At 37.4% G+C, this 16,547-nt stretch overlaps 1 protein-coding gene across 3 annotated transcripts in view; it reads left to right on the top strand.

Annotated features, from left to right (window-relative positions):
- The window catches only part of aplf (aprataxin and PNKP like factor), a 91,988-nt gene that overhangs the window by 52,473 nt on the left and 22,968 nt on the right, over positions 1-16,547 (top strand). For all 3 annotated transcript variants that reach the window (XM_059025460.1, XM_059025459.1, XM_059025462.1), the window contains exon 6: positions 5,462-5,631. In XM_059025460.1, coding sequence (XP_058881443.1) covers positions 5,462-5,631 — 170 coding nt within the window. The remainder of the gene's footprint in view (positions 1-5,461; positions 5,632-16,547) is intronic.

The raw sequence follows: 16,547 nt of genomic DNA, 5'->3' as shown, positions 1-16,547 counted from the left end.
TCAGAGGACCTCAGCTTGCATTCAGGGAAATCAGCAGGTTAGAGAGATACTCTGGACCTATGATGGAGGGCCTTGTAGGCAAGCAGGATAATTTTGAAAGTAATCCTGCAGCAGTGCAGCTGGTCAAATTACCTTAATTGGCGTAATAGAAGTGCTTTCAAACAGAAAAAAATAATCATCTTAATACAATGAACCCTGAAAAATCCCCCCTCAAGCCTGGACAACTAAACGGGAGATAAAAGTTATAAATAGGGCAGAAACAAACAATTTATTTTAATCTGGCCATGTTTAATCCATCCTAATTAAAGAACAGAAAATTAAGTATTTTAACAGCATTTAAGTGGCAGTTGCCACAAGCTGAAGAAAATTGGCAGACATCCAGGCCTCGATGTCTTGGATGCAAGCTGAGAGCCGGACCATGGCAGAGGGACATCCAGGGTCTAGTTTTAGGTAGAGCTGGGTGTCATCTGCATAGCAGTGAAACATGAGGCTATGTTGGCAGATGAGGTGACCCAAGGGAAGCATGTAGATGTTGAAGAGAAGAGGCCCAAGAACAGATCCTTGAGGGGATACCGCAAGTGACCGGATTTGCGTCAGCACTGCTTCCGTCATAGAAAACAGATTGCGTGCGTCCAGATAGGTAAGGGGACAGCCAGGAGAGACAGGTTCCAGAGATCCCAGCATACTTCTGAAAGCGGTCAAGAAAAATGCTATGATCTATGGTGTCAAAAGCAGCAGTTAGGTCAAGGAGGACAAGGACAGAGAGAGCAGCAGCATCAGCATTAAGCAGAAGAGTATTTATAATCCGGAGCAGAGCAGTTTCAGAACTGTGGTGCGGCCGGAAGCCAGGCTGCAGAGATTCAAGCAGATTGTTATCTCTGAAATGTTTTGTCAGCTGGATGGCTACCGCCCTTTCAAGAGTTTTGGAGAGAAAAGGAAGATTGGATATAGGACGGAAATTATGTAAGACAGCCCGGTCAAGGGAGAGTTTTTTGAGCACTGGCAATCGGGCAATCTTGAGGGCAGCAGGAACCAAGCCTGAGTCCAGGGATAGGTTGAGAGTGTGCATAATGGAAGGAGCAAGATCAGAGGCACAGAGACGGACAAGATTTGTCGGCTAGGGGTCCAAGGGGCATGTGGCAATAGTTGATTTCAGCAATATGCCGGAGATATCAGTAATGGAGAGAGGAGAGAAGGAGGAGAGAGTAGGAGGGGCAAACGGAGGGGAGTCAAGGTGGTCGAGTACTATACTGGGTTTGTGGCAGGAGAGCGTAGAATAGAGGGTGTCAGTTTTGTTCTGAAAGAAAGAGGAGAAATCATGACAGGTAAGAGAGATGGATGAACAGGAGATGGATTTGTCAGCGGCTGATTGCAGGATTTGGTCAATGATTTTGAAGAGAATATTGGGTTTACCGTGTCCAATGGATATGATTTCTGAGAAGTATTTCACCTTGGCAGCAGTGAGCACATGCCTGTAGCCACTGAGGTGATCGGTCCACATCTCTCTGTGAACCGTTAGTCCGGACAACCTCCACTTGCACTCAAACTTGCGACAGGTAGACTTAAGCAGTCGAAGTTCGAGGGTATACTATGGACAGTTTCTTCATTGTTCTAGTTGTGAGTGAAGCAACTGTGTCAATGATCTGGGCAAGGGTGGTGTTGTAGAGGGTTATCGCGTCATTGACTGAAGACAGGAGAGTAGCAGTCAGAGGTGAAGAAGAGACGCATTCTGAGAGTATTATAGGATTTAGCAGATTTTTGGGACGGAAGGAAATAACAGTATCAGTAGTAGCTGAAGGTGAAGGAATATTAATATTGGCAGTGATTAAGAAGTGGTCAGAGAGAGAGATAGCTGAGACAGAGAGATTGGAGATGTCAAGACCTCTGGTGATGAGCAGATCCAGGGTGTGTCCACGGGTGTGAGTGGGGACGCTGACAGATTGAGAGAGCCCAATTTGTAGCAGGCAGTACAGCAGGAGATGGAGTTTTTAGCAGTATCTGAAGCAGGTACTTACCAGTGTTCATTCTAAAAGGGAAGAAAGTGAGCATGCTTTGTCCAGGGGATCCAGACTTAGGTGTCAGAGTGGGAATGAGGCCTCTAGTAGCCATTGGGAGAAATATGGAAAAGGTCCTCGCTCTACCTGTCCTCACTCTGACTGCCACAGCTCAGACTGCCCTTGGATATGTGGCCCTTAGAACGACTGGCGTCAATTCAACACAGCCCAGCACAGTTAACAAAACTTAATTACAATTATTAAATGCAGGGATAGTTACCCCAGCAACAACGTTTTTAACTATCAAATTAACTACAATCCACTTACCTGGTAATATGTTGATTCGCCCAGCTGCGTATAGTTTAGACAATGAGCATAGACACACAGCACATGTATCCTCAGTTAGAAAGTCAAACGAAGTCCAGTTATCTTAAGTTAGTTTATATTGTATGCATATTTTAGATCATCATAATAAAAAAAAAATTGTTTTGGGAGGTCCCCAAGTGGCTTGCCTGGTTAAAGCACAGCCGTGTAGTGTGCAGGGTGAGTCATAAAGTGCAGGTTCATGTCCTGGCTGTGCAGAGTCACCGGTCATTAGAGCAGCATCGGTACAGTTTAAAAAAAATATTCCTGGAAAATGTTTTGTTTGCTTGTTTTAAAACTTTTAGTGAGCGTGTCGGTCAAAAGCGAGAGCACAAGAGACTGAGAAAGGAAGATTTACAGAAAACAAAAACTGTAACAGCCTAGTACTAGTGGGATGAGACTCGGTGAACGCAGTTGTTAACTACATTGAGAGTAGCAACTTGTCAGACTATAATATTATTAATATTATTAAGGCAGGACTAAATGAGGACTAATTAAGTAGTTCAAATTAGTGATGTGCATTGAGGAGATTTGTGGAATCGGTTCTGAACCGGATATCTGTCAATGGAACCAGGAATTTTGATTCCAAAACTATAAACGACTCCAAAACTATAAACGTGTAACAGTGTATTTTCCTAGGGCACTGGGTAGTATTTAACCCCACCGAAAACAGCGATTTTACTAGGATTTACCGAAATAAACTCTGTAATTACCCAGTTTAAAAGACTGTGGTACTGATACATTTATTATCTGTATCAGATTTACGTAATCATTAGATTGATAGGTTTCCAGTTTTCCAAACAGTTACAGAAAGTATTTCACATTTAAGAAATCATACATTTTACTGCTAGCTCTGCTCTGCTTGTTCCTTGAAAAATCATACAAAGCAATCATAACTAACTAAATATGAATTTACCTAAAAAACGCAAATAAATCAGTCAATTAACTGAAAAGTCTATAACTATAAATTACTGGAAAGATCCGAGCATAGGGTAGTCTATTTGCAATGCGTTGCATTTAGGAGGAAAAGACATAACCCAGGAAGGTATTGAATAATAAGTTAGACAATTGAAATTTACCAATCAGGATTGGTTAGCAGAGAACACACATTAAATGCTCAGTACCCAACATGGTTGATAAAAGTTACAAACAGTTTACTGATCTATAGAGGTAAGAAGGTTTGGTTAACACAACAAAGACATTATTGTTAGTCACTAGTGGGTTAAGGACTTTAGAGCAAATAATTAACACCTAACAGATTAAATAATTAACACCTAGCAGCCTTAGCACATGTGAATGAGCTTTAACACATAGCACATAGAAATAGCAGTATTAAATAGTTCTTTTTAATAAGGTTAAGCAATGTAGAATAATAATAGCAGCATTAGAACATTAGCACATGAGGATTAGCTTTATCACATATAATTCATAGAGCATTAGATTTAAGCAAGAGCAGTAGAAATAGCAGCATTAAATAGTCATCGCTAGTAATGTTAGGCAATGTAGAGTAATAGTCATAGCAGCATTAGTACCTGTAGAATTAGTAATATTGCACAAATTATTATATTGCACAATTAGTGAACCAATTAAATATATATGTTAATATTGCACAAGTCAGTTATATTGCACAATTAGTTATATATTGCACCCAATAAATACATCTATATAATATGATTCGTCTCAAGCATACACAATCGAAATTACTGACAACTCAAGGTGGTCAAGTAATAGAACATGATCAGACAGGCCAACGTTTTTATTTTTACAGTTATTTATTTATTTGTTTATTTAAAGAACACGCAGCTAATATATTTTATAGACACATTTACCGATCGTCACAAATGGACAACCGCATAACTTTCAGACTTGCAGAGTAATTTAAATTTGAAAATCTCAAACCGTCAAAATGACTGCCATTGTGGTTCTAGTTTTAATAAAGAAAACAAAACAAAGTTAAACATTTAAAGTTTACCACACAAAGGGCGAGTGCTAGTCCCTCTCCAGGGACATACTACTCTATGCAAACCCTCGCTATACATTTGGGATTAACAGCCCCTAAACTGACATACTTCAGGGCTTCCGGAGTCCTAGCCTTATTATGGCGATTCCTGCCTCTTCAAACGGCCTTTCCAAACAACCTCTGCTGGGCAGTGCCTTCACGAGCATCATCTTGCAGTTGAAGGGTTCCGTAGTAGTTAATCCTGCGGAGCAGACGCTCTCCTGGGTTGTGGTCATGTTCAGGGGTAGATGCTCCCAGGGTTAGTGCTGGCTCCATAGCTTCAGCTCCTGGATTGATACGAGTCTGCAACACAACCCAAAACAAAACGCAGCAATCTTTCGCTCAGGACCCGTCTGTATGGTTACGGCCATGCAGTAGCCTAGAGCCTAACTTTTTGAGCTGTGCGCAGCCTCCCCGGGCACGCCCGCAGCAAAATCGGACCTCCCGATCAGCTCAATGCCGGACAAACCTACCTGCCAAATTACTTTCTCAGCAGCGCGTCTCCTGTTGTGTGTCCTAGCTGCTTCCATAAAGGCACTCATTCAACCAAGAACCAGCGACAGGGCCTCCCTGTCACAGGTGCCAACTTCAAACTCTGTGTGCAAAATCTAACTGCACACTTCACTTTGACCTGTGACCTAAGAGAGCTGCCATGGAGTCATGTGACTTTGGTTTCTGAATGATAAAGACCTAACTCTTTTAAATATTGCCTTCAAGTGTACCTTGTGATTTTGTAGCTCAAGTTCGATGTTGGGTGAGGTACAGTTTACCTTTTCCTGCCAGTGTGGTGGTGGTGGTGGTGTTGTTGTTGTTGTGTTTTTTTAATTAATTAATTAATTAATTAATTAATTTATTTATTTATTTATGGTTTTTTTGCCTGTACAGAAACAGTTTCATACTATGGGTTTTGCTGAATAAACAATGTGACTGTAAATAATTTGTGTCAAATGACGTCACAAATGTTGAGAATTTGGTATGTACAGGCAGTAATCTCTATATACTACTATACTATCTTACAACAGATTTGACTATTGCTTTCTACGGCATGTGTGCAAATGTTATAAAAATGACTTCATTTAGTTAAAACATCATATTTTGTGTTTAGGAGATGGGGGGAAAAGAGGATGCAAAATTAAACAAGGGCTGTCAAATCCCAGTGGAACTCCAAGCAAAAGATTGCCTTCTTCAAAGAGCACAGATAACTCTGAAGCAGAGGTGTCATCAGTGAAAAAGAGGAGGAAGATGAGTGATGAAAACAAGCAAGCAGAATCGAAGGTAAGGTTTATAATCAATCGAAACCATTTTCCCAAGGGAGGGATGAAAGTAGTTTTAAGTAATGTTCATCTCTGATCAGCACCTTGAAGTAAACACTGGAACCTTCATCTAGAAACCTTTGTGTGTGTGTGTGTGTGTTCTCTTTTGAATTACAGATCTTGCACTCAAAGGAACATGTTAAAACTAAAAGGTTTGATGTCACTTCTGATTACTAGCCAATATGATAAACATATTAATGAGAGCTTTGCTCTTTTCAGCATCAATAACATTTGTTTTTTGTTATTTCATGTCTATTTTGATGCTTGGATTATTAATATTTTAATACAGTTGCCTTTTAAAATGTGTAAAGGTTTATCAAGCAGCCCATTCCTCTTCCTTTAATATTTCTGATCTGTGTTGCACTCATTTGTTCATTTTAATTCACAGAAGCAAAGATATGTAACGTAAGAGTACAATAGCTTATAAAATCTTGATAAAATATCTAATTTATGTATTCAGTGTTGAGTAAGCATTCACATCTATTAAGAGGGAACCAATAAACATTTACAACATAACGTTTTTTGTTTTTATAAAAACATCAAAACCTGTCTTGAAATAAGTGGAAAACTGCAAAAGGATTATGTTTGTTAATTTCTAGTAAATTAAGTTCAGATCATAATGATACAGTATCCCATTGTTATGTACATCTGATACAGATTGTAGGTCTCTTTCATTATATCACTTTTTATATTTGATTGTTCTACTACTGTATTATTAATTGAATAATGTTGCAACCTAATTGACAGTGGGTAATATTGCAGGTTATATGTAACACAGTATTATGATAATGATAAAAAAAAAAAAAAAAAACATATGGGGGCTCCCGAGTGGTGCATCCGGTAAAGGCACTCCTCCCGGAGTGCAGGATACACCCTATCGCTTGGAGATCCCCAATTCGAATCCAAGCTATGCCACTGCCAACCATGGACAGGAGTTCACAGGGGGCAGCGCACAATTGGCCAAGCACTGCCCAGGCAGGGTAGGGGTTAGATCGGCTGGGAAGTCCTTTGAGCACCGCACACCAGCAACCTGTTTGATTAATTGGTTATTTAGATGCTTTTATTTTGGTGGAATATATCATGATCTAAGAATCCTTGTCTATTTTCCAAAGGCCAAAGTGGTGAATACCTTAAACTTCCACTAGTTTGCTTTCTGCCTGCTTCAGAATGGTCAATACGTATATCTGCCAGTATAAAAAAAGTTACAGCACTTCCAATCCAGTCACCCTAACTTTTGTCAGCATGGTGAAGGGATTTGGTGGCATGCAAAAGCAGAGCAGGTACTGTCATTATAAACTAGAATTCTAAATGTTATTGTTAATGTTTCTGTAGTTTAAATAATGCTCTTAAAATGTGTTTTATGAAGGTGTCTTCAGTTTCCTAGCTGCTGCCTCATTGGTTTTACATGTCATGTTTTGAAAAGCGTATGATTTAAATTTAGCATTATTCATAATGTTGTTTTTTTTTTTACTAATATAAACCCCCTTCTTTCACACAAATTTCCAAATTTAAAAGCATGCGGATGGACTGCAACTTACTAAAAAACCATCTTGACAAATTAGTCCTAATTGTACAAGTAGTGAATGTAAAGCAAGAGCTTTCTTTACAGCCACTTCACGTATTTACTACTCGTTAAGTAGTAAAAAATAAGAACTTAAAACATTCTTAGACTGGGTTGGGTTTTAGTCTTTTCTTTTCTTTCTTTTTTGTAGCTCGCTCACAAAATAATGTTTTATATTAAAAGGGCAACAAATGTTTAAATTAAAGAAAGTTTGTGTGGGTTCCATATTCTGTAAAAAAAAAAAAAAAAGTTTTAAGGTAATTCTGAATAGCGTTGTGTACTAGCTGCCTTTTATTAAAATGAATGTATTTATTGTTTTTAGATTTTGAGCATGCAGCCAGCAGGGAGGTATAGGGCTCTACAGCTCATCATGTCAAGTTCCAGGAAAAAAAAAACAGATAAGTTCGTTAGCACTTCCCCATTAACCCACAATGAAAGGCCTGAACGATCACATTTGCACATACTGTAAAACTTCAAATAATTGCCAGGTCTCAAATAATCGCCTGTCTCCAATACGTGCCGGTTCTGCTGGCAAATATTGTAAGTAAACGGCGATGAAAGTGACTCTCAGGATTAATAAATAATAAAAGAAAATGTAATTTAAGGTAGGCCTACATGTAATGCATATTTGTTTAATGCAGTTATTACGTTATTAAATGTTTTGATAAATTTAAGCGTGCTGAAAGTAGGCCAGATACAAACCTCTTGCTGTATTTTAACATGTTTTAAATTATTTTGATAATGATACTTATTGCTTTTATTGCTCATTTTTAAAAACATTTTAGAAGGTTGTATTGTTATTATTATTGTGCTGTAAGCGTAGCCTACACACCTGTGTTCTGATATCTACAGGGTTGTCTTTTAGTGGATTTAACTGTTGGTGTTGGTGGTGGTGGTGTTGTTGGTAGTAGTCGTAGTAGTATTAACAATGGTCGATCTAATTCCATTTTTAAATACAAATTCGTACTTCTTGTTCATTTTCCAATGTTTTGCATACCGTATTCTTGTTAACCAGTGCATATAAAAAGACAGTAATAATACTTTCACTTTATACTTTAGGGTGTACAATACAATGTAATTTTGTTATAAAACAAAACTGTTACTTAGTTCCCACTGACACACAACCTTTTAACAAAGTTGCTGGAATGTTTAAATTGAGTTACAATTACAGGTTTGTGTGTTAGCGGCTTCTCAATGACCGCATGAAGCATGTGAAGCTAGAGATCTAATAAACGCCTCCACGTCTCCAATACATGCCAGGTCTGCTGGCAAATATTGTAAATAAACGCTGGAGGTGTTTAATTGAAGTTTTACAGTATAGTAGTATCTAAATATAGACCTCATGGGAACAGTATGTCAGCTGTTTGGAATTTGGTGCTTTACATACAAAAGCTAGTCAGGTACCAGGCACACCATCTGACACCAGGACATTATCATCTTTGATTCTTCATGACACGAGGCACTTCTGTAGGCTTTGCTTACAATTGTATGCCAAGGGACAAGCAACTGCACATATCAGTAAAATAAAAAGCTATAACAACTTCCTAAAGTGATCACTTACTACATGCTCATGACATAGATGCACATGAGAACAGTCACAAATTGGAGGAGCAACTGGATCAGTGCATCCAGCAAGTTCAGAGTGTGAGCTGAACCGGGACATCATAATTATTCAACTAAGTTGAAAAAGTCAATCGGTCACAATTTCTAATTCAACTGACTCCGGGGTATACCGAGGTCGTGTAACGTTTTTTTTTTTTTTGCATCGTCAATATTGATGCTCATGTCTGGTAAAGACCAAAGACTCCTTAATTTTCTTAATTTGGAGGTTGAACAGTAAAATACCACTGAAAGTTGAGCATACAGCTCAACTTTCAGTGAATGTACAAAAAGCTGGGACAGGAACAAAGTCGGCTTTCTAATAAACTGGATTAATAAACTCTAAACAAAACTAAGTCGCCCATACAGGGTATAGAAAAACCCTACCACTTGAAATCGGTAAGCTTTTCAGACAAAAATGTGTCGAGAGAGAGAGGAATTAATTGAAATCATTTTAATATGCATGCTTTTTCTTTAGCCTATAAAGTTATGGAACAGTGTATAGCGCCTATAAATACATATTTGGGATGCTTGTAGTCTATGTGAAATGTATACAGTATATGTGTGTACAGTCTTCCTACGTATTTTTTTTATTTGATTTAGTGGGCATGGTAAAACGTTACTTTTTGGTTCTTGGTGCATGTAAATAAATACTTGAACAAGATGTAATGATAAGAATGAATGAAAGCAGCTGCTTTATGATCACACTTATAATTTTAAATATTGCACAGTTAACTACCTAAATATTTTATACATAGACAAATATTGCTTCCTGATGTATTAGTACCCTTTCATTTGATCAAAATACTCTAACTTTATTGTAATTGTTAATGTGGATAGCGATATTACTTCTGGCTGCCAGAGTAATGAACGGCAATGATAAATGTTATATGCACACACACATTTTTATTGGTAAATGTCAGTACATTTGCTAGTATATTATATATGTTTAATGACAATTTACATTTGCTACAAACAATCTGTTAAGATTACACTGTTGCATTGTCCTGCAATTTTAGAGATTTTGTTACGTGTACATAAAAAAAAAAAATAAGAAAGTATATGTAATAAAATATATATGTTTGCATTTGCGTTTTGACTCGTTTTTCCCCCCGCTGTTTTGGGACAGGTTTCAGTTGTGCTTATATAGTATTGCTAACACATTTGGAACTATTGTTTTGGCCGATTACAGAGCTTAAATGCTCATTAATTATTAATTTAAAGCTCCTAAAAAACACAGAAAATTATGCATGAAATGCAACCCATCGGCATATAAAACAGTGGTTCACTTTAGAAAATAGGAGGATATTTTTTTTATGGATTAATAGGTGGAATGATTCCCATAGGGCCCATAGTGAAAGTGATAACTACAGTGGTTCAGTTGACATTTTTATTGCCGTCATTGCAATTTTTTCTACATTTGCTTGAATTGCATTATCACTAATAGGTCATTGGTTGACACATTACTAAACAAGCAGCTCTGTGTGCAGTGAGTACCAAGAAAATACCTTGAACACTTTAAAAGAACTGACTTCTTAAGTATGGCCCCATTTTCAGTGTTTTTTTTTTCATCTGTCACAGCCATCCCCCAATTATAGGCTCATAACTTTAAAAATAATGAGGGATGAGAGCTAATATTTCATGATTCTTCCTAAAACACTTCCAGGCACTTCCATATGTGATATCAAGAATCTGAGATAATGAGGTGGGGGAAGATCCTAAAATGTAATCAATTTGGTGTGGAATGACCATCTAGAGACTCTTCGACTATAATTTAAATTTGAGCCAGACCAATTCAAACCAGGGACCAAGACAAACATCCACAGCACTTGCTAAAGATAAAATACAATAAAGAGTGAATAACACTCACTATACACAACAATCACTAGTTCTTTGGGACTAAATACACACTTTAAACAAATTGTGCCATTTGCATTGTTTTTGCAGTATTGACGCAATCATTAGTGCTGAATATATATTTTATTTATTATTTCTTTATTTATTGCATTTATATAGCACTTTTTATACAAAAGTATCGCAAAGCACTGTACAGTACGTAGCAGAAAAAAAGAACAAACCACAATGCATTTGTATAGTATGTCACACATACAGCTGCCATAATCAGACCATTTAAATAACAGATTTAAATAACAGTATACACATAATTTAAAAGCAGCAATTTTAAAGTTACCTTAAAACCCACTAAGATAAGAAAGCCATTTTATAAAAGTGTGTTTTTAGTCTTGACTTGAAAACTGTAATGATCCCAGCTTCCCTGACAAACAAAGGCAGGGCATTCCATAATTTCGGAGCTCTACAAGAAAAAGCCCTACCTCCCGTGTTGCTTTTGTTGACCCTAGGAATAACCAGCAATCCCACATCTTGTGATGTCAGAATGCGGTTTGGAAGATACAGGGTCAGTAACTCCTGCTAATCCATTTCAGGGCCTTGTAAGTTAACAGCAAAATCTTAAAATCAATTCTATACTACACAGGGAGCCAATGTAAAAAGGTCAAAACAGGGGTAAAATGTTCACTTTTCCTGGTTTTAGTTAGAATTCTAGCGGGATAACACACGTTTTAGGACACCAGTAAAAAGTGCATTACAATAATCAATTCTAGATGAAACAAAAGCATGCATTAGTCTGTAGGCATCAGATACGGGAATAATTGGTCGAAGTTTGGCTATATTTCTCAAATGATACAAAAGATACTTCATCAAATGATAGATCAGGATAAAAGATGATCCCCAAACTATTAATTTGTAGTTTAAGTTTTTATGAGAGACTGCAAGGGTCGAGCACATATAGTCCCACATTTCCTTTTAGTTGGTTCTGTGAGTCCACTAGCATAACCTCTGTTTTATCTGAATTCAACATTGGAAAATACTGTGACATCCAATGGTTGATGTCTGTAAGGCAAGTAGCTAATAACACCCAGGCAGAAGAAATTCCTGGCTTTAGGGACAAATATACCTGGGTATCACCAGCATAGCAATGGATGTTCACTCCGTGTCTGCAGGTAATGCCACCTAATGGTAGCATATATACTGAAAACAACAAGGGACCCTTTGGAACACCACAGACAACTTTTAATAATGCCGATTTTTACATCCCCAATAGAGACGAACTGAAACCTATCAGAAAGACTTGAGCCAGGATAGGACAAGGCCAGATAGTCCCACTGTGCTTTCAAGACAATTCATTAGAACGGAATGGTCTACAGCAGGGGTCTCGAATCCTGTTCCTGGAGGGTCGGTGTCCCTCCTGGTTTTTGTTCCAACTGTACTCTAAATTAATTAATTGGACCAATTAACACTAGAACTGTCAAGATTTCGGACTACATACAACCACCGCACCCGCAAAATGTGCGGCTCCATTTTAAAACGGCTTTGACATGAAAATGAAAAACAAACAATCGGATACAAGTTAATATTTTTATTTATGAACTTCATACATAATATTTTCAGAGCAGAAACACCGTATTTACATTGAAAATTAAACTTTTTTCTTATTTTTTTCAAAAAGAGCACATAAACATAAAAAAACTGTAATAAAATAAACTCTACGCAATAAACTTCTGTGTAAACAGGTGTAGAAAGTTGTATGCACAACTAAAATTATAATACATAAATAACTAGTTATAAAAATAGTATAAAACAAACAAAGTGCTTTGAGTGAAATAGAGTTCAAAAGCTCTGTCTGTCTGTTCAGAGTTCTATTACAGCTTTCTAAGTGCAATCTACGCAGAAAACACGCTTTGTAACTGAACCAGTGCATTTGCCACAGACTGCCTTTTCACTACGGGCGCAGACAACAACCTGGCATTGTCTTTTATTCCTTGTGCCAGTGGGCACAGAGCTGGCTGAAGGTTGAGGGTCATTTGCCAGCTGGCTTTCCTGTCTCTTATCAAAATGTTTCTGCCGTAGCTCAAGGGCTAGCTGCAAAATTAAGTCCCTCGGAGTGATTGTGTTGCTGGTGCACTCCTTGTACAAAACCAAAGTGTTGATGGCTGCCAGGTCCAAAACATTATGAAAAACAGCCACAGACCACGTGCGGATACCACCTTTGACAGAATACAGCCGTGCCATTTGATCCAGTATATCCACACCGTACTCCACTGGCTTTCGTTTAGCATCAGTCCCGATGGTCACTGATCTGTGCAGAGAGCGAAGAATACGCACATTTTTTTTATTTTTTTGCACCGTCACACTCAGGGTGGCACAGTCGTTCTGCCTAAGATATGTAGTGTAAATAATAATAATATATGATGTGTAGAATGACTTTCATCAGTGTTTCAAGCACTCATCAGGATTATAATACGTTATTTCATAATGACTTTAATTTTATTACAAAGCCCAGACTAAATTTCTAAGCTTCTAATAAGCACTTAATTGCTCCAATTAAGTAATTTAGAGTGCTGCTGGAACAAAAACCTGGAAGTCCTGAGACGGAACTTATCAGTAGATAATTCACAACTCTGACAAGGGCCGTCTCGGTGCTATGTGCAGCATGAAAAAACAGACTGAAACTTCTCGAATATACCATTAAGAGTTAGAATTTTTTGTAATGAATCTCTAGAACCTTATCTAAGAATGGTAAGTTGGAGATTGGCCTATAGTTATTGAGGACTTTAGGGTCCAAATTGTGTTTCTTAAGCATAGGCTTTACCACAGCTACCTTAAGTGCTAAGGTAGGATTAATTAATTTATCAAGGGTAGCAAAAAGAAATCTAGGATTATTTGTATTTGTTTTATTTGTTTATATGCACTTCAGAAACACCTTGCTTTTCACAACTGTCATTTAAATATTTGAATGGATTGTTCAGAAAGACTTGAGAAAATTGGATTGCAAGTGTATTTATTTATTTTGTCAGCACAATTAAGTGCTGTCTCCCCCCTTTTTGAAGCATTTAAAAAAAATAATTTTAAGCCGTAAAGACATTTACAAAGATTACGTGAACAGTGCTTTGGGATAATTTTGCTAAAACATTCACATGTCATACTTTAGTTAACGCCAAACAGCAGGGACTGTGGCAACATGATTCTATCTTTTTTTGTCTGAAAATGGGTCTGTCTCAATATGATGGTAAACATCAAAGTTCAAAAGTAGATCAAGGTTTCTTTACAAGTTGTCGTTTTACTTTTTGGTTTCTGGAAACCATATGAGAAATTGGCTTCCAATGAATGCAGTGAATAGCACATTTAACCCTTTCCGGTCCAGTGTCGGACCCTGTCCGAGATCATCAAAAAGACGTAAAAAACAGGTCTTTAGTCGTTTTTTCTCCGGAAAAAGCCAAGAAAACCATTCAATGGCTGAGTGAGAGCGATAGGAGCCGAGAGAAGCCAAAAAAAAGGGTCGTATCTCATGAATACATAAACATAAACATAAACAAACAAGATAGCTGCTTCTGCATCCAGCACTCAAAGAATATCACAGACATTAGCTTTTTTTAGATGTTATAGTAATAAAATAATGAGGAGTTTGGTGATAAAACGAGTGATCAGGAGGTGATTTATCGGTATGCACTACTATCAAGAGGTATGTGAAAAATACAGCGAAAGAAGGATGGGGCGGGGCTGGAGATGCAGTACTGAGTGTCCTGTTGATATGCAGTGCCTTTTAAACCTGATTTACTGTGAAAAAAAAATACTTTTATACAGCGTGTCTAAAATAAACTGCGCGTGTGAAAATAAATTGGACCTGATGCACCTGAGACGCGCTGAATAAATGGACCGCTAAGGGTTAATGCACATACAAAGTATTTCAGGATACAGGATTTTCAGAATGGTTTAGGATCTATTTGTGTATTTCTATACTACTGTATTATGAGTCAATTAATGTTGCAACCTAATTGACAGCGAGTGATATTGCAGGTTATATGTAACACAGTATTATAATACTGCCCCATGTCAAATCACATCTAGAATATGCTCATGTCAAAAACAATCAGGTAATGGCAGTTTTAAAGTACGTCTGATTGTGTTCTCTTTTCATAGTAAAATTAAGACTGGAAATATGATCCCAGATTCTGTCAAATAAAAACTTGATATATTACTTACCCATAAGCAAAGTGCAGATTTAAAAACATTTCACTTGCATTTTGACAACTTATTTCCTTTTAGTTGTTTCTGACAGCTATGTTGTTTTGTTGAAAATTGAATGTGGTTGTTTCATTAATGCAATATGCTTTATACCTCTGAAGCTTTTATAGTATGTGCTTAGGTTTATGTTAGGCATTGATTCATTGATGTACCATGACTGGGTAGAAAAAAAATACCAGTTACTGAGGTATCAAAAGGATATATTCATGTTAGGAGCTCTTTAAAAGAAATCAAGCAAAAAAAAACACTAACCTAAATTGCTATTCAACAAATGGCTTGGAAATCACTTTACATGCAGACTAAAGTGGGTAATTGTACCAGCCAGGGGGGTGCACAAGTAGTTCATGTGCAGATGTACCGAGATTCAAATTGAATGATTGCTTAGCAATCGAGTCTCGGTACAGCTGCATAAAAGAACCAGTGTTTCACGCACACAGGGTTTGGGTGTTCAGGGCGAAAGGATGGGAGAGAGAGAGAAGAGTAAAATTAAAACTAAAAAGCAATTGCTACTCGTGCTGACATAGCTCAGCACGATACTTGTGTGTTTAGTGTTCATCCGCTGTTTGTTTGTTTGTTTGTCTATTTGTTTTGGCCAACGTGCCGTTTTGTTTTGTGTGCAGTGTTTTGTTTTGTTCAACTGTTTTATTTATTATTTTCACTAAACCGGCACAACAGCACATTTACTCACAGTACTGCTGTCATTACTTCCTGGCCTGACGTCACCACCAGCCAGCCTGTTCACAAGTTCTAAAAAAAAAATGTATTTATGGTTATTGCATCTTTTAGTACATAAATTAAATAGATTTCTTGCTTTATCTCTTTCATTCCCCAATGATAACAAATGTGAGTGAAGTGAAGCAGAGCAGCTGTCCAGGCAAGATAATTTGCATTTCTTAGTGACACTTGTAATGAACCACAGTTGAATTGGGCTACAGTGGATAAGCTGATACATATAATAGCTTAGTGAATTAAAATATAAAGGGTGTGTACCTTAAAAGAATACCTGTCAGTATTGTCACACATCTAAAAGAACATTTGCAAATGTGTGCTTTTAACAAGTCAAACAAGTTAAACATTTAAACTGGTAAAATGAATGAAATGCAGATTAAACAGTTAAAATATATTTCTGTTCTTATCAGTCTGTATCATTTAAGAACATTGGTTAGTAATCACCGGAAGTTGGTTGTGCAGGTTCCCTCATAACTATAAAACATTAATGGTAAGATAGGTAGTCATACTAAAATAAACTAGTAAAATTATTTAAAAAGAAACATGGTCTAAGAATTTAACCCTAACCCTAACCCTAACCCTTGGTATTGTAGTTTTGCAGGTTGCAGGGGAAAGCAGTTCCCTTTGAGTATGAAATGTTATCCTTTTAGCTATTGGGATATACCTCTGTGTAGCCTGAATTACCTGAGTCATGTCAGAGCTGCTCATATGAGCTCTCCTCTACATTAGGCATGGAGACTCTTCCCCCAGGGGAATAAAGTACCGCAAGCATAGGGATCAGCGCCATTTTCTCTTCAGCCTTGCCACTGTCTCACTGTCACGTTTTTTTTTGTGAGAAGTCCAATTTTCCTACTTCTCTCTTCCTTTGGGAAAAATATTTACCGTGA

This window comes from Acipenser ruthenus, chromosome 6 (assembly GCF_902713425.1).
Source record: "Acipenser ruthenus chromosome 6, fAciRut3.2 maternal haplotype, whole genome shotgun sequence".
NCBI lineage: Eukaryota > Metazoa > Chordata > Actinopteri > Acipenseriformes > Acipenseridae > Acipenser > Acipenser ruthenus.
This window is presented reverse-complemented; position numbering and strand designations above follow the sequence as displayed.